The sequence below is a fragment of the Channa argus genome, chromosome 1, assembly GCF_033026475.1.
Source record: "Channa argus isolate prfri chromosome 1, Channa argus male v1.0, whole genome shotgun sequence".
NCBI lineage: Eukaryota > Metazoa > Chordata > Actinopteri > Anabantiformes > Channidae > Channa > Channa argus.
Genome location: NC_090197.1, coordinates 42,578,742 through 42,606,705, shown reverse-complemented (window position 1 = coordinate 42,606,705; position 27,964 = coordinate 42,578,742). Strand labels below are relative to the sequence as shown.

General features: G+C 38.9%; 1 protein-coding gene across 2 annotated transcripts; it reads right to left on the bottom strand.

The window, feature by feature from the left end:
- Positions 1-39: 39 nt before the first annotated feature.
- psme4a (proteasome activator subunit 4a) lies at positions 40-27,693 on the bottom strand. Of its 2 annotated transcripts, XM_067523345.1 has the most exons (48): positions 27,028-27,693; positions 25,815-25,955; positions 25,491-25,607; positions 24,970-25,026; positions 21,794-21,838; positions 20,520-20,669; positions 19,339-19,402; positions 18,722-18,796; positions 18,225-18,347; positions 18,014-18,106; positions 16,121-16,386; positions 15,774-15,960; positions 15,602-15,691; positions 15,436-15,500; positions 15,034-15,184; positions 14,114-14,212; positions 13,947-14,016; positions 13,793-13,860; positions 13,480-13,695; positions 11,860-12,017; positions 11,652-11,747; positions 11,219-11,274; positions 11,074-11,130; positions 10,889-10,944; positions 10,266-10,364; positions 10,035-10,097; positions 9,856-9,951; positions 7,960-8,091; positions 7,655-7,864; positions 7,374-7,510; positions 7,068-7,121; positions 6,852-6,981; positions 6,673-6,754; positions 6,420-6,573; positions 6,194-6,263; positions 5,961-6,086; positions 5,703-5,855; positions 5,366-5,470; positions 5,169-5,260; positions 4,957-5,088; positions 4,630-4,838; positions 4,396-4,481; positions 4,175-4,303; positions 3,731-3,886; positions 1,715-1,877; positions 1,492-1,625; positions 1,223-1,363; positions 40-1,041 (listed from the first exon to the last, which is right to left on the bottom strand). In XM_067523345.1, exons 1-47 carry the CDS (start codon positions 27,222-27,224, stop codon positions 1,229-1,231), a joined length of 5,544 nt encoding a protein of 1,847 aa, XP_067379446.1. In that variant the 5' UTR covers positions 27,225-27,693; the 3' UTR covers positions 40-1,041; positions 1,223-1,228. The 2 variants fall into 2 exon arrangements, with proteins under 2 accessions (XP_067379446.1, XP_067379455.1); XM_067523354.1 differs by lacking the exon at positions 24,970-25,026.
- Between the last annotated feature and the right edge of the window lie 271 nt (positions 27,694-27,964).

Here is a 27,964-nt window from a genome sequence, read left to right as displayed (position 1 = left end):
TTTACATATAAGACCAAAAATAATACAAAGATCATACCGTTTTGTTAGAAACAATTTATTTTGATCCTCAATAGGCAAACATCTAAAAAAATATCACTGCAGTTTTGGCACTACACTATGTTTAAGTGAGGTAACTAAATGCTTCAATGCTTACACTGATTTCAAGTCATCAGGGGAAACCATAAGCAAAGTCATTTCATGTCACTGGGTTTAACAAAAAAACACACAAAGGTTAAATCATACATAGGATTGGAGAGAAGTCGTCACAATTATGGACAGGCAGATTGTTGTTTTCTTGCACTGAGACACACAAAATCTGAAACTGTGCTCATGTCCTCACAGCAAACATCACACAGCACAGCAGCGGGGAGCTTGTCCTCTCCCGTTCCTTGCAGGAGTAGATGAGAATAGGCTCCAAATTCAGTCATTTACTTAATTCTAGTACTTTTTATGAAATAAAAATTAAAACTTAGCACTTTGGAAAAGTTAAATAAATAAATAAATGTGTGTGTGCATATTGGCTATACCATGATCTAGACATGTATGATGCATATGATGACATGTAGATCGAACAGCCAGTCTAATCTAAAGAGACTGCTCTCCCAATAGTCAATTCTCTGTGCCATGTAACAATCACTTGTGGAAAATAGAGTATGCCCTTCATTGGACATTGTGTTGGCTCAGATAACTGATAATCGAGATATAATCCTGAGAAAAGTGTGGGACACCAGCAGATGTCTTCAAGCATCCCATGAATAAACACACATACAAATCCAAAACAAAAAAAGAAAAACCGCTGTACAGTAATGTTACAAACTGCAGGTTGCTCATCCCTGCTATGATTGATCCTTAAATATTAAGTATAGTAGAAATGTAAATTAGCTAAATACATAAATACACAAGTTTTCAATCCTGTGTGCCATAACTCTGTTGCTTTGTGTGTCACTCTTCCGAGCTGATGCTGTGTTTTTCCATCGGTGAAGAACCAGATCTTCGGCCTCAACGTAGGCTGGTATCTGTACAGTCTGAGTTTGTCCCAAACTGATAAAACACAAACATAAGTTATTGTATAAGTTCTATCATCGTTGTAAACTTACCCCTCAGCAGCTTTATCAGATAGAATCCATTATTGTACAAGTGAATAAATGAATGTCTTAAAGTGGTGAGTGAAAATCTTTAGTAATATTAGTTTGAAGAACAGTGTCAAGTTAAAATGCTTTACCGTGTTCTAAGCATAGTAACAGGGGGACACAAGCAAATCAGTCAGGACCAACAGCTGATCATCTGTGAACTGCTGCTTATGTTGCTGCCAGTTGTCATGGTGGGTTCGTCTGAAGTTTGACAGAGTTTTCTTCACAGTCATCTGGATGGCCAAAAACAAGTTATTGTTTTTGTTTTTTTTATTCAGTGAATATGTAATGGCACATTTAAGTAAACTGACAAATCCTAAACCAACCATTAAATATAGTGGTTGTACACGATTACACATACTTCAATAGGTTGTGTGTCATTGAGGTGAGCACTTAGGTCCATCAACAGCTGGGGCATCCAGGTGGGGACATCATAGGGACTGGAAAGAATACAAGCACTCAACCCGAGGACACCGGCATGGCGTCGCACCAGGTCTGCAAAATACACAGCATGAGGGATTCCATTAAAATCAGGGTGTACACTCACATATTCTTGAGTACTTAAATCTAGGAATGTTCCTTACCAGCAGAGGGTATGGTGTCCACTGTGGAGCCGAGCTCCCTCTTCCTCTTCTTAGGCAGGCGAGTCTTGCAAAGTTCCTCAAAATGTGCTTGCATGGGTGCATCCATGGACAGAAAATTGCACTGAAGAAAGCCACTGAGTGTAGTGGCAGCCATTTCTCTAACCTAGAAAACAAAGGCAGAAGAGTAGATGTGAAGCTCAAAGTATACTGTGTATCAGTATTAATTACATTGATTATTTTATTGGTTTAATTGAGTGCACAGTTTAAAAAGGTGATTATCTGGGAACTTGTTGCAATGAATGTAATGTACAGAAAAGCAAGGAAGAAATACAGAAAAACTGTATCTCTCTCCTTATTTCAAACTGAGGTAAAAAAATCAAAGTAAAGCAGATAACATTGAAGCAAAGTACTATGAGAAGAGATTTTCCATTTCATGAGATGCAAGTGTAAAATTGGATAGATAGGATTTTTAATTTTAAGTGCATACGGAGTTGCGTTAGAGTTCTGTCTTTAAGAGTTTTTTTAATATTGGGAGTGAAGTTGCTGAGTGTGCAGTTTGGTAGCTTGTTCCACCATCATGGGACGACTGAGCTGAAGAGTTTTGCTTGAGGTCTTTCACTGTGTGGTGAAGGGACCACTAGACGCTATACGTTGGACATCTAAAAGGGGTTTGGCTGTGTAGTCCCGTCTCCATTCTTTTTGTGAATCCTTGAAGGTGAATCATTGGGCCATTTATTTTTTTAGCTCTTATCTCATCCCTCTACACCTATAATTGTGTCTCTCCATCAAAATGATAAACATTTTTTAGTTGGCAAACTTCACATCCCTTTTCAACACCAAATCTTATTCAACAAGTTTCTTTCTTGGTTATGTGATGCTCAGAAAATGTTAAGCTCATGTATTTTATTTAAATTATTTTGACTCGTATTCTGGTTGATTAACCTTATTCTATTACTATTTAATTGTGTCTTGTAATTGTGAATACCTTTAGATTACAGTGTGTCCAGAATTTATAGTGGTCCACTTTATTAATCTACAATGCTTCTTCTTGTGAAATATCTTCTGAACACAAACGTCCTAGAACTCATGATATTCTGTAATCATGACATAACTTAACTAGTGTAGCATCTCACTCTGGTCTCTTGCTGCACTGTATAACATATATCCTAGCAACAATGTCATTAGGTAGGGTGTTCCACTAGTGTGTGCACTGGCCACCTGGATGGAAATAGCAGCCAGCTGGGGACTGGGGGTGGATGTGTGTGGGAATGTTCCTCTATAATGTGAGCTAAAATGGTCTGTGGCAGATTTAATTCTCAGTGAAAATCACAGTCTTTGTGCAGCAATCTCCAGAGGAAAGGTCTTTTAGATTAAATAGGGCCACTAGGGCAAATTGGTTACACCCTTCCTGTTAGGTGCATTTTATGAGATTAAAATGCTAAAAAATATTTTCTTCTTAAAGAATTGTGGTAATTCCTCACAAATTAGACTTTGTATGTGTATGTCATAGAATACACCAAGCTGAATAAAAGAGGTAATTTCATTCATATAATATGTATTGGTGCCAACATCAGTTTAGATAATTCTAATCTTGACTTCTCAAGAAATAAAAGTGTCACATAGCCAAGACCTATGAATCAGGCTTTGGTTAGTGTAAGAGACCAAGTAAAAATGGCCACTTCCATCCATTCCCCACTTCTCCTTTGTCTCTATTCCATCCCTCACCCTCTCATCCTTCTTCAATCTGAACGTTATCTCTATAGCAACAGATTACTGCAGCCTGCGGTTTCCATAGCAACAGCTAGAAGACCGGAGGGGGGAAGAGAGTAAAGAGCCATGAGAAGAGTGCTGAATCACTAGAGTGAAGCTGGAAGACTGTGAGAGTGGCTGCTAGCATAAACAAGTATACACTGGCCAATAGCTTTATGATTATGACATAATCAGACTGCCATATGCTTGTTCATCTTCAATCCATTTTAATGGTAAAACTGCTACAAATGTAATCTTTGTTTTTACCTCCAGCTGCTCATCTTCCAGCAGTTGTATCACCAGAGCTCGAACATCATTCACTGCCTTCTTGTCACTCATGAAAGTGAAGAGATTGTAAAACACCATAATCTGGAGGTATGTGAGCACAGTGTAGCGGGCGTGCCAGGAGCTACTGCCAGCAATCTGCAACACACAACAGTAAGCCCATCCCACATCAATAGCGGACTGACCATTTGTTGCTCAAGAGAAACAAATTATGTACTGAAAGAGGACACCATTTGAGTTTACTGTAATGGAACTGTGATTTGGGGGAATCCCACTCAATTCGTAAATGTATGATGATAACACTATGACTTATGTCACAAAAGAAGAATTTAAGAATAAATTTTGTCACCAATTCCTTTGAATTTTTGGTCAGTTTTTTTAAATTAATATGGGTTAAACGTGATAAATTGCTGCCAGATGACCCACCTCCTGCAGGGTACTAAGGACCATAGGGATCTGCTCTGTGTAAAGGAGTCCCTGAGACATCAGAGACAGGCAGGTTTTTGCATCCCTCTTCAGCTCATCATAACTGTCATCATTCTCAACCGGAGCAATCTGAATCACATTGGAGATATAGATTAAAAGCTAAATTTTGGTCCTTTATATGGTGCACATTTAGTAAAACAGTTGGTAAACAAGTATTTCACCTTGAACAGCAAGGGAAGCAACCGCAGCTGTTCTGAGACTGCTGTGGAGAAGGAGCGGCCAGCACTTGCAATCAGCCACTTTAGCACTGGAGAAATATGGAGAGAGGAAGTTTTTATAATTAAAGTTTTTTTCTACTGTTTTAAACGTAGATGTAAGACAAAAAAAAAAAAAAAAAAAATCCTGAAACCAGTCCAACAATATTAGACTACTGAGCTTTGACCGGTAGAACCCACCTGTTTTAAGTAGCTTGATGGCTTGTGTCCTTTCATCCTGCTCCCCGACTTCATTTTCTTCAATGACATGGTTCTGTATCTCCTCATCACCCTCGTTTAGGGGCTTCAGTTGCAACAGAATTCGCTCTGTGAAGTCTGAGATGTGTGGGGAGGAGGTTGGCAGGGTGTTCGGCAAGTTGACATCAATCATAAAGATGTACGTGAGAACGCTGGAAGGGCACCAAGTCAGAGAAGTTGGGACACAAACATTACACAGAGAGGACCAACACAAATTTAACAATGACAAATTATTCATTCACGTGCACTATGGGTAATAAATGACCTCACCTGCCGATTCGTTCTCGTACATTCTTGTAGACCTGCGTGAGTTTCGGCTCCAGGTATTGTAGCAACCTATGGAGGAGCTCTGAAACACGCCATTCCTGCTGGGCTAGGCCTCCCTGTAACACGTACAGACGACTGCACGAGAAAAAGGAAGCAAAATCTGAATTTGTCACTCATCTCCACATCCGCTTAACACTACAAACCTTTCTACTCACCAGGCATCAACAAAGGAGCCCCCCTCTCCATTAACTGGAGACTCCATTAGCATCTCAAATAGCCAGTAAAGCTTGCGTGGGTCTCTGCTCTCCTGTAAAAGCAGGAAACAACAGTAATTGAGAAGAAAGGATGAGGGAAAAAAATGTTGCAAATTGAAGGATAAGGACATGATGAACAGAAACAAACAAAAGCTTACACAGGCTGTGGCGATGCAGGTGCCCCAGTCTGCATATGTTTCTATTGTGATGTTTGACAGGGCTGTACGGAGAAGTGGGCACAACAACTCCCAAAGGCTCTCGACCTGAAAACATAGGTACTTGTGTATTTACCTTATGAGATCTACACACAGATTCTGAAAGTAAAACACCCTTAGAAGCCAAGACATCAAAAATCTATAATATTATGAAACATGTGTAGTTTTTTTTTTAAACTTTCAGTTTAAAAAAACTTGAATTTACTTGAATTCAATTGAACAGGAGAAATTGCTCTGCCTGTAGAACTTCTAGCTACTTTATTACACAGACGATTCTAACCTTTGAGTAGTTCCAATGTTTGCAACCTCTTATCAGTCCAGAGATGATCTCCGCAACACAACGCTGCTTGCTTTCATGGGAGTCGGCCACTAGGCGCTCCATGTGCGGCCGCAGAACAGGCAGAAAGGCATCATTGAAATTGCGGAACAATCCCTGGAAAAACAGGAGAAGAGAACATTTTATTCCCCTTTTTCCTTTAATTAGGTGAATTTAATTCTTTTTTTAACCACACTAAAAAGTTCTCTCAGGATTTCTCACCTTGAACAAACAGAACCGGCGAGGGCTGAACTTGTCTTTGCCCTTGCGGTCCTCAAGAGACAGAAACTCAATAAACTGGTTGATGAACACTGGGTCTGAGAAATGGTCAAAGATGATCTGCTCCCACTATTAAGAAGATGATGTAAAGGAATTTTAAAATATGCACTTAAAAGTGACTTCACAAAGCTGAATTTATTACACTATTCCTAGGGTATGTGCAATTATGCCAAAACCTCAGTCATTTCCTCCCTGATCCGGCTCTGTTTGGGTTGCTCCTCTTTTGGTGCATACATCATCAGTTTTCTATAGAACAGGAATAAAGAAAAAAGGAGGGAAAGGTTAAGTAAAAACTTGAAAAAGGTTTGTAACAGATGTAAAGAGAAACCGATACATATACCGAGACAGCAGCAGGCAAGGAAACAAGAATAGACTACTGTGAAACACAGGTATAATTAGAACCTCGGCCAGCAGTGGTATCCCCAGTGAGTCTTTTCCACAAAGACACAGCGATCCCAGTCCTGCTGTGTGCGTGGCAGGTGGCTACTGTTATACTGGAGCCACTGGTTGTCTGGACGATCCCCTGCTACAATGGAACTCTTTTCATTCATGTCACCTACCAAAAAAAAAAGAAATCTCTGAGCCCTGCTTCAGAAGCTATGTCTAAAATCTAAATAAAAATGTTAATACGTAAGAGCCCAAACATGATGCTTACAAAGCTCAGAGGGGCTGACAGGGACTTTCTTATGTGGTCTCTTTATTTGTTTCAGGATCCCTGCTACAGCTGATATCGCCACCTAATGGGCAAACAAAATGTCAGCAGTAACAACTGGAATAAATCCGTATGATCTTTGAAAAAAACACCACTACCACACATTTCATAATTAGTCATACCTTGCGCACATAGAGGGTGTCATGGTTGAGGCTTTTGACAAAAAACTTAACAGCAGGTGGTGGGAGTTGGTGGTCATCTCTAAGCAGCAATGACATGAAGCCAATTGCAATGTGTTCAAACTTCCAAGGCCTAGAAGGTTAAACAAAGCAGTTTTTACAAATTGAAATAACCGTCTCTAAAAGTTACTTGTAGAAGAAAACATTTAGTTAACTCACAAGTTCCTGTTGCTGAGGCAGTCCAGGTGATCAACAATTAGCTGTTTGTATTTCCTAAAATATATAGAATATCAGTATTTGCACCTGTTATGCAACCAAATTTCTTGTTCATATTGTTCATATTAAAGTTGTATGTGGAGAAAACATGTCATCCTAACACATCTGTTAGTATTTTAAAGAGCTTTTATCTAGTAACTACAAAAGGCGATACTGTGAAATAGAGACTTGCAAGATAAGTCATTTTAAAATAAAAGTGGCTGCTCAAGTAGAAGAGGACTCCTAGTTTTGATGCAATTGTAAACTTACTCAACAGACTCCGAGTTCTTGAGCTCTTGCTTCTTTAGACCCTCAGCCATTTCGTCCTCTGAAGGAACAAGCTCCCCAGGAAGAGGATTTCCAGTAATCATAAGTTGTTTGGCCACAACACAGCACTCATTAGGGATCTAAAGCAATGATAAAAATACAACATATTATGAAAGAAAACCGAATAAAAAGCAAGAATATGAGGGAAAACCCCATTTTATTGATGTGTATATATTTCAGACAGGTGTTCTAGGTCAATGGAGTTATTGTTAGTGTTTTCTCACAGAGAAGTCGATGCCAATGGTCTCATACTGGCGATGGATTTTGTCTGCAAGATCATCAAAAAGCCGCACAATGGAGGGCTTCTCTAGAGACATGGCTGAGCTGAGGCCAGAGCGTACAATGGAGGGCCATGTTAGAGCAATGCACTCCCAGTCATGCAGATTGGCCAGACACACCCCACTGTGATTCCCCAGAAGACAGTACAAGGCACCCTGGAGACATTAAGAGATAGCAAATGAAGAAACGTAAATTCCTATATATTAGCAGTTTGGAGTGTTTATAGTGCTAAGCACGAGGATGATCATACTTTGAACTGCTGCTGTGTAACACTGCTGTTGTCTGGGTTTATAAACTCAAGGACATGAGGAATCAGATCTCTGCAGCAGAAATTGTAGGTTCCCAGCGCAGTGAACAACACATTTTGAGCTTTGCTGCGTACCTGGAAGACATTAAATTCTCTGTTGAGTCAGGTGTAATAAGAACACAAGTCAAAATGCCAGTATTTTTGTTAATGATGTATAAATCTTAACTTGTAAAAAAAAGATTCAAACAAATAAGTAAAGCAGACACTGTTAGACCCTGAATAGGGTTTGTGTGTACAACTCTAATTCAAAAGATTTTGGAATAATGCATAAAACATAAATAAAAATAGAATGCAATAACTGGCAAATGTCATCAACCCATATTTTATTCACAATAAAATACACACAAACAACAGATCAAATGTTATAACTGGGACATTTTACCATTTCATAAAAAATATTAGCATTTTGAATTTGATGGCAGCAATGCATCTCAAAAAAGTTGGAACAGGGCAATGTAACATACCCTCCTCTTTTAACAAGTACCTGTCATTTACAGGTAGTGGGGAAGTGAGGAGACCAGTTGCTGGAGTTTTAGGAGAGAAATGTTGTCCCATTCCTGTCTGATGCACGATCCTAGCTGCTCAACAGTCATTTAGCCTTTGTTGCCAGATTTTTTTTGTTTTATGATGCACCAAATGTTTTCTATTGGTGAAAGGTCTGGACTGCAGGCAGGCCAGGTCAGCACCCTGACTCTTCTCCTGCAAAGCCATGCTGTTGGCACTGTCTTGCTAAAATATGCAAGGCCTGGGAGGATATGTTGCTCTAAACCTCTGTGTACTTTTCAGCATCGTTAGCGACCTTTCCAGATGTGTAAGCTGCCCACACCATAGGCACGAATGCACCCCCATACCATCAGAGAAGCAGGCTTTTGAATGGTCTGCTGATAACAAGCTGGATAGTCCCACTCTTCTTCAGTCCGCAGAACATGGCATATGTGGATTGCACAGTGAACTGTGTCTACAGAGAGTGATTTGCCCAGTGGAGAATCATGCCTGTTTTTAATGCAGTGCTGCCTGAGGGCCCAAAGTTCACATGCATACAGTTTTGATCTTCATCTTTGTCCCTTGCACAGAGATTCCTCCTGATTCTCTGAATCTTTTGATGATATTATTAACTGTAGATGGTGGGATCTTCAAAACCGTCGAAATTTTACAATGAGAAAATTTTTTAGATGGTGTTTGCCACAGATTGGTGAACCTCTGCCCAACTTTCAGCTCTGCCTCTCTTAAATGCTCCTTTTATATTCAGTCATGTTACTGACCTGTTGCCAATTAAACAAATGAGTTGTCAAATGCTGCTTTATTTGTTTTTGAATTGCAGGAATTACTTTTTCAGCCTTTTCCTGCCCCTGTTCCAACTTTTTGGAGATGTGTTGCTGCCATCAAATTCAAAATGAGCTAATATTTTCCATGAAATGGTAAAATATTTCCACATCTGATATGTTAATGTTCTATTGTGAGTAAAATATCAGCTGATAAGATTTGCATTCTGTTTTTATTTACGTTTTTATTTACATTGTCTTAATTTTTTTTTTGATTTGGGATTGTACCAGTTTCCTGTGCATCTGCTCTCTTTAATTGTTTCAGGAAGCCCTGATCAATCATATTTTTATGAACAATCATTGGCAAAATAGCCAAGCTACAAGAGGCCCTTGTACATTGTGTCTCTCAGCAAGCAGACTCTGCAGGACTAGAGTCCGACAAACCACACAGTTTCTTGTTTTCAGTTACTTTTTTAAATATATTTAAAGTTTTTTACTTTACTTAGAGTTGTAACAGAGACACTGGTAATTCCTTGATGAGAGATAATAAGCACTAGGGTGTCCTTGTGGAACTTACTTGACTGTAGGTGCTTGTCGAAAGTCGCAATAGATCTCTCATTAACTCCTGTTGAATACTCCTGTACTGACATCCTTCCACTGTCAGTTTTCTCAGCTAATAAAACAGAAATATTCTGAGTTAAAAGTGGTAAAGTAAAAATAATACCCAAAAAGTTACTTTCTCTTATAATGACTTACCTCATGCTGGAGCATGACTCTGTCTATGAGCAGAGCTCTAATGTGCTGCTTTCTGCCATGAAGCTGCAAAGACAATATAGCAGGGCCACTTTTAGTTACTAGTTAGTTTAAACCTAAGAGATTCCTCTCTGAAACATGTAATCCAAGCTTTGAAGACAAGTAGTTTTTGAATCTAATAGTAACAACAGTACAAAAAGCAACAAAAGTACAACAAATAATCAAGGTGCTCACTCTGTTTTCCATTGATTTCTTCACAAGGTTGAAGCTCTTCCAGCGTGAGTCAAATTCATGTTTGTGAGAGCCTTTGAAGTGCAACAGGTCACTGATAATCTGAAAGGTATTACAGGCAAATACTCTACATTGAATGAAGTCGTGTGATCAAGATGAGCTTTTCTCAAGAGATATTATGTCAGGCGAGGTCTTGTTTAAAGGATCTGTAATCCAGTAGTACACAATACTTGAGGACATAATCCAAATATATTAGATAATACCAGCTAAAGGGTTACAAGATAGCAATTGCGCTTATATTACTGTACAGTCAATTCAACAGCTTTCAGCTTGTCTCTCAGAGGGTTGCCACAGAAGAGCTCGTTCCGTGTTTCTGCCGCAACCCTCTTATTTTATCCAAGCTCGAGACCTGCACCAAGTCTCATGCCTGAATAAAGCCACCAAGGTCGCCCTTGGTGGCTGGGCGGGGCCACACCTGGTGGAGTGGGATTCAAAACCCGTGGTCTTCTGCATCCTAACCCAATGCTCTACAACTGAGCCACCAGGCCCATGGCCTATATTACTGTACAGTATTCATCACAAACAGTTCAGTGTCAAGAATTCAAATAGGAAATTTATTTTGTTACTTTGATGATTGAGAAGAGAGATTTTGTGTCATCTTCAGAGTGCTCCAGGATGTAATCTGCAAGAAAATGTAAAGGAACTCAGATAGCAGTACAGAAATATTTAGTATATTGTAGCTAGCATGTTAAGCTGAATGTAACTACAGGTTGGTTAAGGATTTGAATTAGGGAACTCAGCAAACACTTACGCAGCAGCTGTCTCATTACACCGCAAATTGCATCTCTGTAGTTTTCTCTGGACCCATCTGCAGGAGCAGAAAATATTTCAGTATTTGCATTTATTGTAAACGTAACTTTCACTTTTTTAGTAATAGTTTCATGTGATTTACGTACCATATTCCATTCCTGTATAAAGGGTGGTCTCATCTAGACTCACCATGCTATGGACCCTGGGGTAAAAGAAGATTTTAAGGCAACTTAACAACTGAACACTTAGACAAAGTCTGTAAAAATAAGTGGGTAAGAACATCTGTCCTATATTAAGGCCACTACCCAGTCCTTTTAAATTACTGTTTTATTTTTATTTTTTGTTTTTTGTTTGTTTATTTGTTTGTTTTCAGCTTAAGTCCAAGTGTGCAAATCCAGTAGGCCTTTCGGCCTTAAAATATGAAATCAAAATCAATATATGCCTTTGTTTCTCACTCCAAAGAATTCAGCACATGCTTTATTTACCTGAACAGGACTAACATTTGTTACAAGTATTGTCTTTATAATGTTTCACTAATCAGACTAGGATTTGTAGTAGTATGTTAGTATAACTGCTTACAGTTCAGGAATGGGTTCTCCTCTCAGTGGAGGCATCAGACTGCCAGCCCCTAGGAGGCAGTGCTGAACAATGGTCAGGCTCTGTAGGACATCGTCTCTGAAAAACATAAAACCAACTGAATACATTCTAACATTGGTCACATCAGGGAAATGAGCATCCAAATTTCTGTAGGCAGCACAGGGAAGCATTCATAGTTCTTCATCCTTACCTGTTCATGTCCTGTTCTCCCTGAGCAAATCTTTGAAGGCGCTGAAGTTCAGGCTGGAGTATCAGGTCAAGTAAATAAAAAACAAATGATGTCTCTTCAACGCTGGGCACATGCCACCGGATATCCAAATTCCACAGGTCCCCAGGCCTACCCCAGTCCTGCATTAGGGAAACAAACAAGAACAGAGCTTATATTAAAATACATTACATACAGCTTAGTATGCAATTTAGAGTAGGGCTAGCATGAGACTTGAAATCAATTCACTCTTCTTCACAAAGCCTGCCCTCTCTTCTCCTGCATCTTCTATACTATGCAAATCCCTTCAGGTAGTCAAATTTAATGAGAGAATCAAAAAAAAAAATCAAAAAAAGAGATGGCTGCAAAATTTAGTAATGAAGCAGAAACTCTCTGAACGGTTGGAAGGGCAAGCCTCACTAAAACTTGTTTATTTTGGAAATTGCTCTGCACCACTGTCAGTACTGTTGTCAACAGCAATTCTCCACAATGGGATACGTTTGTTAACATATTTCTCCTAAAATGACCTCACAATCTGAAACATTCTGTAGGTTTAATTTTAAGTTCAGTACTTATATCAGATGGCTTATATCAAATCTACACAGTGGACACTGAATTTCTGCCAATGCAACTGTAACAATTTGCCACTTTTAACTGTTTTTTTAATTTAAATTGTTTGGGTTAGTAGTTATTCTATCAAATCATGACTTAAAAAACTACATACCTTTCCACACCACTATTGTTTGGTGTGTTTAGTGTTTTTGGACAAAGGCAGGGTGTGAGTTCTAACACGGTTACACAAACAGTATATAACTGCACTATAACAATATCAATATACATATGTGCCCTTTAATTAAGACTTCTGAAGGACAAATGAAACCCTAGAACTCTCTGATAGACCTGCACTGCTCCTGGCAATTGTTAAAACCACAAATAAGAGTCTAATTCCATCTCTACTGTGCTGCACGAGGAAATAATCTAACGAAGTGATGTACTATCCATGCCCTCACTCTAAGAACAGACTTAATAAGATCAAAGCACAGACTGTATTCACTGACTGTCTAAAGACTTAACCAGACAATTAATCGAACCAGGCTGCAGTGGGTGCCACAGAGAGTCGCCTCGCTTACTGTATCGGGTTTAAGGAAAAATGCCTGTAATTGCATGTTTTTGCTTCTAAAATGCTAAATCTCACTGGGTGAGCAGCAATGTGGGCATGCGATACAAAGCTATATGTAATTATTTTGTTAAGAAAATGCATGACGTTGACCAGAAACAGCTATTTTGTCCTCAGTACTTTCATGGTGAGTTACCAAATGCAGCAAAACTACCTTATTTCTTTCTTTAAAATCACTTAAGTGTGATCACAGCGCCCACCTGCTTACGTTTTTGGTGTGCTGAAATCAGGACAATACAGAGCGCAGGTCAATTGTGTTTCAACTACAAACATCTCCCCACTCATTCTAGAAAGATCAGGACTTTTCAGATTTAGCTGTTCTTAGTCTTCTAGAGAAAATTCCTGTACTTTTTTTAGTCTCACAATATATAATCCAAAAATTATATTTGATTGAACTTCTTAAACTTATAATTAATCAATATTGGTACCTTGATGGGTAGGTAGTCACTAATCGGTTGATGAAAGCCTCCTGGCACACTGCAGTACTCTGTGGGATAGATGAGGGCAGAAGAACGGAGGATGTGGTGCAGCAGATTGCAAGCTAGAGTGTAGCCCTGCTTACATTTGAGATGAAGCGTTAGCTGCAATATCTGCATGAGGTCAGTACGATAAGGCAGGATCTTGTCACCGTCTACTCGAGTCACCTAAGGTGTAGATGGGAAAAATATATAGGAAGGAGGTGTCAGAAGATACACAAACTTAGGGGTTGGGACGTGGTTCAGCATGAGTTGTATTTATCACCTCGGACAGTAACTGGAGATTCCACATCAACTCCTTGTCAAGCTCCTCCTCATTCAACACTTCCTCATCTATTAAAAGAAAAAGATTCATTAGTTTTTTGCACGTGAAAACATTCAATTCATCACATGCTAATTCCTGTCTGGTCAGCACTTACTGACAGCTATTTGGTTTATGGCATTGCAGCAATGTGGCACAAACATCTTGAGTGACTCTGCAGGGTGACACTGAAAACACAAAAATGGTGAGGATGAACACAGTAAATAAGCTACAAAAAGATTATGCTTTAGGCCTACGTAAAATATTTTAGCAGACAAGACTGACCTTAGTAGCAGCTCTACACATGTCAGCCACCATTCTCCCTGCTACACGTGTCTCGAAAATGTTGGTTGTCGCATAGTTGAACACCTTTTCTAAAGCCACCTGTTAAATCAATGTGACATATGTTTCCATATGTATACGTATACATGTCTAGATGTTACAGTGTAGTTTGGTGCAAAATTAGCATCCCTTATTTTGAAATGTCAAAGAAAATTTTGATCAATCTAATATTTAATGCATATTTTGCTAGTACAAATGGTCCTTATTCAGAAATTGATGCTAATTGTATTTAATTTAGCATGGGGGAAGCAATATTTTGTGTTGATGTAATTTTTATTAGTTTACTTTTATTGATTAATTGCATAATCATTTTTGTTAACTGATAATGAAAGAACATTTCTATTAGCTGAATGTGCATTATTATTATTATTATTATTATTATTATGTTATTTTTAGGGTTAAATTTGCATCCAAAGCATTCAAAGCCATCTCAATGCAAGGTAATGCATTGAATGCACTGTATTTGTTTTGTATATGTAATATGGGGGCGAGTGTGGCGCAGGAGATAGAGGGGCCATCCACCAATCCCCCAGGTGATGGTTTGATCCCTGGCTCCTCCAATCACATGTCAAAGTGTCCTTAAGCAAGACACTGAACCACAACTTAGTTGCTCCTGGTGAGCTTTGCCCAGCTGCATAGCAGCTGTGTGTGTAATTGTGAATGAGAAGCAGTGTAAAGTGCTTTGAGTACCAATAGGTAGAAAAGTGCTATACAAGTGCAGACCATTTACAATTTATTGAAACGTAACCCTTAACCTAACATAATAATAATAATAATAATAATAATAATAATAATAATAATAATAATAATGGACATTCAGCATTCAATTGCTGATTAAATGATAATTGTATTAAAGTCTTAACCTTGAAGATGTCCAAGGAACACTGTGTGAGGATGGTGCTAAAGGTGGAAGACAGGCCAAGCTCTACCAGACTCTCCAAATGAGTCATTTTTTCTGTTTCTGTTTCCTCTCGAGTTTGTTCCAGAGTACTGCTGTCTATCAGAGCAAAGCATCTGTCCAGATAATTGAAAAGCACAAATTAAAATGTTTAGAAAGGGAGACGTGCACACACACACACTATTAAATATGATGCTGGATGTACTTTTTTCAACAATGCTGTGATATTAATATGTTAAATACATTTATGTACATACACAAACTTGTGTACATGTACATACATAAACTTGTTCTACTACTCAGTTGGCCTGAAAAATGCAGCATTGTCACTGAAATCACAATTGCTGCAAAGCAAAACTCGACATACCTGTCCATGAATTGAAGCACAAAGTCTTCAAACTCAGCTGAGGCAGAGCACAACTCTCTTTCCAACTGAAAGTACCACAAATAAATATAAAAAAAAGCTTGATGCAAGGACAGTTTAAGCTCTCGCATATAACTATGAAAAAATATGAACACAGCTATTCAGCTACCTCTGTCAAGTCAGTTCTTTCATTTAGGGCAGACGAACAGTCCACCAAAGGCACAAGAGTCACAAACGTAGCAATAAATTGGAATGTGATCTGAAGGGACAGAGTTAAAATTTATATTAGTTGTAAACCAACAAATATACGAGAGGTATACATGAAGAACAACTGATCATACCATGCACTTGCTGAAGTCATTTGGGTCGACGCCTGGTAAAGCCCGCATGAGCAAGGGCAACATGTGAGTGGGCCCCTCAGGAAACCGCTCGCCACCAGACACGAGGCTTCGTGCTACACCAATCATACAGCTCAGAGTTGCTGTCAATTGATGGGGCTCCGTTAGAGTCTCCAGAGCAGGGTATGTTCTATGGTAGAGGCAGATACAAATTAGCTAATTGTGTTCATTTTTTAAATGTGCCATTGTCTTCAATCTTAAGTGAAAAACAAGAAACACTAGTCCAGATTCTAAAGCTGAACTTGGATCAAAGATTTTATAGAACGTTCTCTAGTTCTGTATAAACTTACCTCTCCAGCACTGGTGGAATGACCAATTCAGGCCTCATTAGAGCCAGATTTTGCAGGGCCTGGGCTGCATCTAGACTGCCTGTCTTGCTGAACATGGCCAGTAGAACCGGCTGCATCATGCTCTCAACAAAGTCTGTGATATCTTCCTCTGTGAGCTTGTGGCTATCTGGTATTGGTGTTAGCCATGTGGGTTTTCTATACCGCTCCCGGTGCAGCCGCCGTACCACGCTAGCTGGGAGGCGCTGGAGCAGCTTCATGAGCTTCATCTAGACATGAGGACAAAGGGACAGAAAGACAGATACTTGACAAAGGGATGACATGTAAGTGCACAGCATGCCTCTATGAAGTCTGGACAAATTGAGAGGCTACATGGTGTTGTATGGAACACCTAGAGACACTGATGACGTAACAGACATACAAACACAAGCCAGTAAACTGTGAACACAACTTTGTGTATTTGTTCTGTATATGTAAAATATGGAATCACTTTATGCCAGTAAAATCTTGTTGAGTTTCATCAGTAGAAGAAAACCCCTTTTGTTACACATTCACTGTGTTTACATGCCCTAACTGGGGTATACAGAGAAATTTGCTTTCTCATGTAATGTTCGAATGGCATTTATACATGCACCTAAGACTACTACTGCAATACAAGAAATCCACATATACAAGCAGCAGAAGCGTAACTGGATTTTCTTCCACCTATGACTTATTTTGGAAGCCTGGCACACAGATTTTAACTGTATAGTGACAGATAATTCTGCTTTCTGACTTTTCTTTTTGTCCGTTTGTCTTCATGTCGCAGCAAAGTGAAAGTGCAGAGGAAGAGAAAGGAAAAAGGGGGAGACACAAGCAGCTCCTCCACAGCACAAACTCTTTGAATTAAAAAATATACGGTGGAAAGTGACTTATTTAGACTTCTACAAGACACTTCATCCCCAGTTAACAATCTCTTCTTACAGTCATTCTTTCACTCAGTTGCATGTTCCTGTCTGCAGCCTTTTGTTACACACATGCGCAGTTGGAGAAAGCCGATTAGAAACCTGGTTACTTGTTTACATTTGGCATTCTCTGACAGAAATCGACCTGGGAATAGGGAATGCACCTTATTTCCTTATAGGGATGTTGGAAAACCCGTTTCCCATTAACATGACAGTGACGAAATCAGATTCCCCCAAAAAGACTGTAATCTCGTTACTAAAGTCCACGTAAACAAACTTACTGACAGAGATTTCTCTGAGAACAGAATGAAATTCAGGGTTCTCCATGATGACTTGACTTAAGTATTAGTTTTCACTCTCAAGTGATTACAAAACACTATTTAGATGTAATAGAACTGGAGCTATGTGAATAAACATCAGTGAACATGTGTTTCCAAGTAGCAGCCCAGAATACACACAAACTTGTCCCTGTGCCAAAAATGAAGGGTTGTATATGAACACATATTGCTCTGTGTTGTGCTGCAAAATCTAGTGGAGGGGGGATCCTCAAAACAGAAAGGTATGTGACCCTGCTACCAGTAACCTTTATCAGGATTGCATCATCTCACTCACATGACCTCATGTTATTTCTGAACTGGATACTGATGTAAACCCAGACAGCTTCTTAAAATAATGGCAAGTGACTATTCCCTTTGTCATTGTAAATGCTGTTGCCATGTGCTGCGTGAAGACATGTTAACAAAATACACGAATATAGTTGGAGCAAGCTGGATGAGTGATCTATTTAAACTCACAAAATCATGACTTATGCTTCCTATAGACAAAAAAATTAACTTCTAACCTACTGATCCCATTGATGCTAAATAAGTTCCTAATAGACAGTTCGTAGTTTTTATGGTTTCTTTCATTCCAAAGTTATTCACTTGAAGAAAAAAAAAAAGAATACACTCACCAACCAGCGACCATGGTTTGATGGGTGGAAGAAGGATGTAATACTTTTGAAAAGGCCACTGAGCTGTTCTTGAGCTTGCTTGCTGGGTCCTCCCTAGAATTAAAAAACAAGGGATCACTGACACAAAGTTTTTTTAGTTTTTATTTTATTATTGTTTTAAACAACTGTTTTAGCTGCAAATGCTCACAGAAAATATAAACAATTAACTAACCAGGAGGGATGAGACCCAAAGTACCACATGGCTGATGTCGTAAGCATTTGTGACATATCGTGGTACCATCATCTGACTGGTCCCCACAGGAAGATTAAAACTCCTCAGAATTCTTGTAAAAATCTGTAATGTGAAAACATTAATACTTCATGTCTGAATACAGGAATATTTTAATGTGAACTAATCCATTATAAAACTGGACATAAGCCAGTTGACTTAACAAGTCAACAGATCACATTTACCAGTAACACATACTGGGCAAGAAGCATGGCTCAGTTAAAACAAGTTTAAACACAAACATGATGCAAGTCACTTCTCACCAATGACAACATTCACAGCATCAACAAGGAAATTTGATAAGTTTGTTTCTCTGCTAAGTAGTAATAAACACGAAATACACCACTATGAGCCAAAATAACAAGACATCTTGCAACTAACAAACAAGTACTAATACAGTGGGCGGTGAAAAGACATCATTCAGAAAGTGAGCAACAAACCTTCGGAATATATGAGTCCCAATCAATGTAACCGATGTTGTCATTAGCCAACCGAGCAAACAGATTGACCAGATGCTGCAAACACGTAGAACAACATGTTACACAAAGAAAACAAAAATACCAAGGCCAAGACCAAGGCAAGTTAGGCCTGTTCCAATAGTTACTTTATCCACTTATCGCAGGATATGTGGAAAGGACTTAATTTTCGCAGACCTCAACTTTGTTTTTGCAAAGTGCCTTTAGCCAAATGTGTAAGGGATGTTAATCAGCAAACTAGTGAAACAAATGATTAAATATTTCTGTGTATGTTTAACTCCAGAAAGTGGAGTGAAAATCTCTATTCCTCACGTTTTAACTGGACCATGACAGTGATGACTGAATAATTTTCCATTTTCTGCAGGTTTTACATAAAATCAACAGTGTACAGTCTGCTTTTGTTAAAAAGCTGCATGTTCAGGCTGTTCAGGGACAGTGCGAAGTGTTAAACATGTCTCTCTCCCCGCCCCTTCCCATATTATCTTTCACAATTACTTTTGGGCACATTTATGGTCCAACAAAAGTTGATAATCTGAGAGTACATTAGAACATTATCTTTTTAAATAATTGAATCTACTTACTACTTCCCAGCTTGGAAGATTCTGCACAGACACCCACAAGCTAATGAACTCATCAAACCATAACCTGTAAGATAAAAAAATTATTTAAAAAGCAGAACACACATCTAACAAGTACATATGTGAAATGTAAAAGACAGGCTTCAAAGGGGGGTTATAGTTGGAAATAGATTTGTGGTGGAAATATTTTATATTTTTTTTTAAATATAGTTCTTCAAATAGCATTTTATTTTCATTTACATTCCTCATTGACTATTTAATGAGTACACATTTGTAATATAAGTGAGGGTATCCCTTTCTTACAGATCCACAAATTCAAATAACTTTAATAATTTCCAAGAAGTTTGTAATAGTAGTTTGATGTTCATAAGAAACTATTGTATACTAAAATTATGGACTCAAATAAACACAACCAAGTAAGTACTCAGCCTCCAAAACTTGTTCTTTTAAACACATACAAGCTGACAACAGCAGCAAACAAATACTTAGATAGATACCCACTTAAGGTCTTGCAGTATTTAGCCAGCATTCTTGCTGCTATTGCTCATTGACAAGGAGCATTTTCTTGGTTGAGATCTGCAGACATTAAAGTCAGTGTGTGTTTAAAAAAGAAGAAGCCAGCTGTGAAGGGGATGCATGTAGTCAGCAATGTGGAAGACTTCAGATATTATGCAGGAGTGACATTTAAGGGAGGATCTATTGATATTAAGCGGGCCTCATTCACCACATCTCTGCACCCAGTTGTTATAGTGTGGGAGGAATGGAAAGCCAGACATTTGGGTAAGTTATAAAAAAGGTGTTTTATTAATATGTAACAAGCAGAAAAAAATACTGAGAATCAGTGAAAGCAATGTGACTTTAATATAATAGCCAAAAAATATGGGAAAATGAAGATGGGTCTTGATTCTAGCACTTCACGGTACTGTATCACCATGGGATACCACACCCCGCATGTACACTGAAGCCCTTTTCCATAATGCCAACCCTGGGTGCTTAGCAGTCATGACATCTCCACCAAGGACTTCTGCCTCTAAATATGGCTCACACAGTCTTGCTCTTCATTTATCTCCTCTTAGATTTAGGTATTATTTACTGTATCTCAGTGCTAGCTTGCTACAATGCCTCCAGATGGGATAGAAAGCATACATCTTAACCGACACAAGAGACAGTGAGAAGTTTCTTACTTGAACCCTTTGTGGTGCAGCTCTGGGGGCAAAGTCGTTGGAAGAAATAGCTCAAAGTAGCTAATTGCTCTTTGCATTGTGACATCAAAAGGACAGAGCAACGGTCTCCACTCATCCAGCATCTCCTGAGTGGCAGACTCAGGAAAGTATCTAACAAAAAGAAAATAATAATTTTTTTTTTGTGAACACATAAGGCAAGGCCTTAACAATAACCTTAGTGTCATTAACCATCTTAAGAATAGCTGATAATGAAGATGTTAAACATTTGTACTGGCAGAGAAACTTAGGCATTCACAAGTCACATCTTCACACACCTAAGCATACTACTCAGATGCTAAAAACTGATAACCAGATTTACTGTCAGACTTTAAGAAAACCCTTTGCTACATCCATATAAATCCACAATGAGACTGTTGTGATTGTTTCAAAGCAAGGAAAACTGTGACTCACAGTGATTTAACTTTTAATCTTTCATTCCGCAAGATCTGTAAATTTGTGTCATGTTCACATTATAAACAGGAGACTAAAGTACACAAGAAGCAGCAGCTACCTAAATTTCAATGATGTAGCACAATCTTCTTGTGCATCTGGCACATTTTTGGATTTTAGGGTAAACCTTGTGGTTTCAATGGGTTTATAATCCCACAGGAGGATTTTCATGATTCATTATGTGCTTGTGTAAACCTGCTGGGTATTTCTGGTCAACTAGCCTCCCCAGTGCCACATCAGCTGGCAGCCTTGAAATAAATTTAATGTTTCAACTATGGCTAATTCCCTCTGCCTTGCTGCTGTGTCCCAGCAGCTGACAACAAATTACTCTCCCTTCTCACAGTAACAGGAAACTCTCATACAAGACAGAATTAGCTGAGATAATAGGATTATCTACCTAAGTGCGGGCTGAGGGAAGAGTTCTAGTGCTCGCCTAAGATTATCTGTACGCGCACAACCTCAGTGAAGACTGTCTAGGACCTGCTAGAGACAACAAAGCTCTGAGACGATAAAGCATTTCGGTGAATCCTAACACTGATTGTTCACCCACTACAGCACCTAACAGTGTTAAAAGTTCTGCTCAGCTTAACATGTCCTGTGATTTTCCACCTTCTTGCCATTTAATCTCGAGTCAATTTAGCAAAGCACTGTTTAATAAAAATGTTGAATTTGTGACTTCTCCTTACTTACTAAATTCCTGAAATTCCATTAAAACGAGTAGAATCCTAAATTTAAAGGTGAGACAGGACAGGTTATTTATAGATATAATGGTAAGAGTTACTTACGGTCTGCAGCTTTTTACAAGGGTTTTCAACACATTTTCCACAGAACTGTAATAAAAGAAAAAACAAAAATCATAAACTTGCCCAATGAGTGAAACACTGATGTTAGGGATACTGTTAGACAATCATTCACACCAACACAACTTTACTTTGGTTGCATGTACATAGAAACTCCTTTAGACACCTGATTGGTGTAGAGTAAATAAGAAAACCTTGAAGGCTTGTGTTTAGAAAGGAAACTAGTAAAATTGTATTAACACAATACAGTGGCTTTCCCAAAAAAGAGGCAACAGTTTAATAGTGGTATAGTTGGCCTTATGCAAACATACAGTTTCAGGTTAATAGTGTTAACTGTTCTTTCATAATATGTCACCTTATTTCTAATCAGTAGTATGAAACTGATATTCATCAAAGTCACAAATAATAACAGCCACAATATTTCTATGCTGACAAAAGAAAGTCACATTCCTTTACATCCTTATTTAACACACCCATAAAACATAGTATCAACGGCTATCAGCTTGTCCCTTCCGGGGTGGCCACAGCACAACACGTTCCACACTAGATTTGGCATGTGCTTTTACACCGGATGCCCTTCCTACCGTAACCCTCCCATTTCTGTACGGGCTTGGGACCAACACCAAGGTTGACACCAGCCTCCCCCCCTCCCCCTCCCCCCCCCCATACCCATACAACATAGTGAAGGAAAAAAAAAGTAATAGCAACACTAGGCTTCTGATGTCTCCAAATGTCAACTAGAGTTACAAGTTATCAAACCTAGAGTCCAATCAATAAAAACTGACTGTTTTCATCAAGTGTTTTACAGTTACCTAGACTTGTATACCAGTCAAACAGTGTCAATTTTCAAGCACCATCAGCTGAAGTGTGCCATGCTTTACCAGAAAGAAATCTCAGAAAACCTAAAATCTGGAGTTGTTGATTTACAGGTAGATGAACATGGTTACAGAGCAATCTCAAAGTCTCAATTTGCATTAGTCAACAAACATTGTCTATACAGTGAGACAATTTGGTACTGTGGCTGCTTTCCATAAAAGTGGGCACCCAATCAAGCTCATTCCAAAGGTACAATGCAGAATGCTTAATGAGATTAAAAAAACCCTATAGTAACAGCTAAAGACTTGAAAGCTTTATTGGAGATGCTTAACATCTCGAGCAGCATAGTGATGGAATGGTTAGCTCTGCCTCCTCACAGCTAGAAGGTCCCCGATTTGAATCCACTGACTGGCTGTGGCCATTCTGTCTGGAGTTTGTATGTTCTACTCATGCTTGTGTGAGTTTCCACTGGATACTCCACTTTGCTCCCAGAGTCCAATGACATGCATGTTAGGCTAACGGGTAACTCTGATCGCCCATACATAGGAGTGTGAACAGGAATTGGTTTCTGTCTGTCTATGTCTCTCTGTGGTAGCCCTGAAATAGAATAGCAACCTTTCCAGGGTGTACCACATCTTTTGCACAATGACAGCCGGGATAGGCTCCAGCCCACTACGACCCTGAACAGGATATGAGGTTACAGATAATGGATGATTAGATGTTTAACATATCTGTTCATGACTCAACCATGCACAATTTGCAAAACATTGAGCGGGCTTGGTATCCATGGCACAACACCATGGATGAAGCCATTGCTCTCCACAAACATGCAGCATGCCTGACTTTTCCCAAAGGCTACCTTGGCATTACTGGAAAAGGGTCTTGTGTACGCACAAGACAAAAATTGAATAGTTTCAGAAGACCTCATGGCACTGTGTATTGTGTAAAACAAACACCACAAACAAACATTTTCCAAAAGTGAAACACAATTGAACGAGCATCATAAGTTAAGGTTGCTAAGATGCCTCTGGACTTGTGGAATGACATCATGAGAGCAGCTCACACCAGCCATCCTAAGAATATGGCTGAGCTGAAGCAGTTTTGTCGAATGGTCCAAACTTCCTCCTGAATTTATTGCCAGTCTAATGCACAGGTACAGGAAGTGCTTACTTTCCTTCAAAAGCCCAAGGCGGTTCAACTAGTTATTAAAACACTGTTGCCATTACATTTCCACCACCACTTTGTACGTTTAATAGATGTGTTTGAAAAAGACATGAAAAATCTTGATTGTGTTTAGAAATATTATGTTTGTTGGCATTTGTGACTGGTGAAGATCAGATCATAATTCAAGACAAACTTATGCAGAAAACCTAGAAATTGTAAACTACCATTACTTTTCCTTGGGAACATAACTACAGCCTTAGAGCTCTCCATCTACAATTCCACCTATCTGCTCATTTGCAAGCTAAAGTCATGCCTTGTAGGAAATGCCCTGCCAATCCCATTCAATAAGTGGTTATTTATCTTTACTAATTTTTTACTAACTAATTACTCCACGCCAACCTGCAGGTATCTAAATATTTAGCACAATGTTAAAACCTATCAGCCCACATAAAACACACAAACCAAAGTCAAATTCATGCACTTTTAATAAAAGCACAACAGGAACCACTATAAAACACTCAGAAAGTGAGGGTAAAGAAACCTCAAGATTAAAAAACTTGTTCACAATGATGTTTGTATCTGACTTGACGTAAACCCTCACATTCTTCTCAACATATTCCAGGCTGAGAGAAAATGCAACAGAAGCTTGAGTCATTAAAGGCTGTGTAGCCGAGCAAGGATGACTAACCTCTAAGGATCATACTCACCCCCGAAACATGGACCAAAGTACAGATAATTATCAAGAAATCATGAATGCAAATACTTATTACACTGCTAAACTGGTGTTTTCATACATCCTGATACAATGTATTATAAAAATCATAGTATTTTTACTAGAGTATTTTTTCTAAAATGGTTATAATTTTGTTATAATCCTGCTGCCATTGTATTACAGTATAATATTAATAGGAACATAACATGACAGAAAATCTACTGTCACTCTTGCTTCGTAGGTTTGGTGGACATCAGAAAGGTTTTCGAAAACAAAATCAGTTAGCTGCAGTGCGACAGTCTCAAATATGAGTGAAATGTTAACATTGATCAGATCTTGATTTTTTTGTCTGTCACAAGGTGCATATGAGGTGTCTAGTTGTTTTTAAAATCATGCAATGTCAACAAAAAAAAAGTAAGTCCCTCACAAGATGAATTTAAAGTAAAACACAAAGAGGTATTGTCCTTACCACCACTGAATCAATTTTATCATTATGAGTTTAAAGGATGAACGAGGCCGTGGAGAACTGAATGTGAAAGGAGACAAAGGCATAAAAAACACATTCAGCATGCAGCAAAGTGCCAGTCACTCAGAATATAATCATACTATGCATCAATTTATACAAGTTTCTATGTAATCAGAATACTATGTTTTTGTGCATTAGTATGGTTCTGAAATAGTTGAGCTGGCAATCAGCGAAGGCAGCTTGTTTTCATTTGCTGCTACATAAAAGTGATGTGCTAACAAGGCATTTATATAATAAACATACAATGTTCCCATGGCACCATAAAAGAGCACCTCGCACTGCTTGCTAAAGACTTCATAAAACACACCCATTGCACTGCATAGTGTAAACACTTAGGCTTCTCTTCAAAATAGTACAAAAAGCCATGTGTGGTATGTGAAACATATTCCCAGGTTCAACGAACAGGCATGCTTTGAAAAAAATTTTAATTATTAAAATAATAATAGTAAAAAACAAAGACATACTTTGGAAACCAGTTGAGGCCCAGATGCTCTGTCTTTGAAAACAGAATCCTGTCGTACAGCTCGTACAGTGGCCTCCATGGCAACTCAAGGTCCTCCCGTGACAGTAGTTCCCTTTTCCTGTTAGATAATTCAGGCATACAGGTAAATGAGAATAAATACAGAGCTTGATGTAATACCGTTATATGATGTGGCTCATCACACAACTTTAGCTTATGAATAAACAAATTATCCTATAAGGCTGTCCAATTCATTATCAACACTAAGTTTTCAGCTACCAAGTACAACTCTTGTAAAAAAACAAAAACATTTAGGACCCATTCTTACTTGAGCAAGTTGATAAGAAGCCGAGAAAGGCCCTGCATCATGCTGATCTCCAGTCTGGGGATTGTCACTAGCTCATAAAGCAACTTGATGAACAGCACATGGTCTTCTTTGCTGAACTTGCGCCCATACAGCCTTATGTACCTATATAGGAAGTACAGATTGAGGAATATTAGTTCAGTTGTTCAAACATGCATAATAGGTGGTCAGAGCCCCTGTGATCACCATGAAAAACACATGGTGTCATGTGTATAAGAATTTTATAACATATTCAAAGATCCAAATATAAAGAGTCAGAACTAAAGCTGGAAAAACTTTATTTGGAACTTTAAAATGGACCATTTTTACACGTCTGTATCATTGTAATATTGCCAGAATACCAGTGAACAGAATCTGGGTCAACTCCACAATAAACTTTCCATCTCTCTGAGCCGGCAGTGACTCACTCTTGGATAGAGCAATGCACCAGCATCGGGGAGTGAAATGGATTAAAGACAGCCCAGCAACCAAGTACAACAAAACAAAACTGACAAAACTGACAATATTGCTCTAGGTCGATGTGACTCATTATTAAATAAGTGACGGATAAAGGTAAACCAGCGTGAAATGTAATGCAGTGAAAACTTGTGAAAAAGTGAAATACTTTCTCTCAAAAACCTGGGTTTTTAAATTGCCCTAAAGCAATTCTGCAGAAAACTCATCAAATGAAAATGTGTTCTTTTCACTTTGAAACATCTTGTGAGTTGTCATCTGACTTGCTGAAAAGTATCCAAGTCCCAACGAAGAGCAGAAATGCTTTGCCTATAATGACAGTGAACTTCTACTGTGCAACACTGTTTGGAACAGGTTATGTATTTGATACTTTAATGTCTAAATTATGAAACCAAAACGAGACGCTACATTCTAATTAAATGCAATGCAGCTAGCTCACACCTAACCCATAAAACATAAACTATAAAGAAAAACAGACTAACACTACCTTGGCAGATACCAACAGTGTCAGTCAGTGACCACATTGTGTACAGCTGAACCAAGAATAAATAGCTCTTGCAACCAAGCTTCAATGTTGCCCAACATCAAAATACACAACATTCAAGATCAATGTTTCACAGGGGGGTCAGGATGTTGCGCAAATGTTAACATTCAGTCAAAAACAAGTAAGCAACACCGGTTGGGACACCAAAGATTAACGTTACCGTTAATGATAAATACTTACGTGGAAAGTTTCCGTGTCCAAAACAGCACACCGGGCCATATCTCCCTTAGCAGAACCGCTCGGGCCAAATTTCCTTTTATTTTACTTAGAATGTCACTGGATTCATTATCTAGCCTATCCGCGTAAGGAAGAAGTTTGTTGTATACGATGTCTTTTTGAGGAACAAAATCCAGTGTGTCACACGGTGCCGTTTTCATATTACAAATTCTGACCGGCTAGCGTCAATATGCTAGCAAAATTTCACTCCGTTCAACTTCGTTCAGGCTCCTTTGCGTGCGTTGTTCCTGTCCCTTAACAGCTAGCGATTCAACTAGCTAGCTGCCCTCTCTAACGAACTGCAAGGTTGTTATAGCCCACACGCTAAGTTAAGAGATTCACAACTTGATAACACGCTACGTTAGCTAGCCATCTATCTTAAGTTAACCTAGCTTCTTTTTGAAGAACACATTAACATTATTAGTGTCATAAAAAATATTAAGGCTGACGAAAAACAAAAGTTTGTCAAGGAAACGCGTCGGCACTTTATCTCTTTTGACTAACTTAAGGTAATCCTAAAGACCCGATGACTTGCTAACGGTCCGGCTAAAGTTAGCTCTTCACTACAAAAGCACAGTCATTTACCAAGGACTGTCAACGTCGACTAATTCATCCAACTACAGCAGAGGAGACAGCAGACGACACCCAGCTACTAGGACACCGCACCTACGTCACATCCGCTAGCTTCTAGGAGGACTGCACTTCCCAGCATGCCCCTCTCCTTCTCCTCCTCCTCCTCCTCCTCCTCCTCTTCTTCTTCTTTTTCTTCTTTTCCTTTCAGTTTTTCCCTTTCAGGGGTCGCCACGGCGAATCATCTTCCTCCATCTAACCCTGTCCTCTGCATCCTCTTCTCTCACACCATCTAACTTCATGTCCTCTCTCACTAAATCCATTGATCTTC

Excerpts from the sequence above, each read along its gene's own strand:
- psme4a (XM_067523345.1), bottom strand. The coding sequence starts at position 27,224 with ATGAAAACGGCACCGTGTGACACACTGGATTTTGTTCCTCAAAAAGAC. Across the intron at positions 10,098-10,265 it reads AGAAATCAATGGAAAACAGA|CTTCATGGCAGAAAGCAGCA; the intron begins GTGAGCACCTTG and ends TTGTCTTTGCAG. Across the intron at positions 1,626-1,714 it reads GGACACCATACCCTCTGCTG|ACCTGGTGCGACGCCATGCC; the intron begins GTAAGGAACATT and ends TGTATTTTGCAG.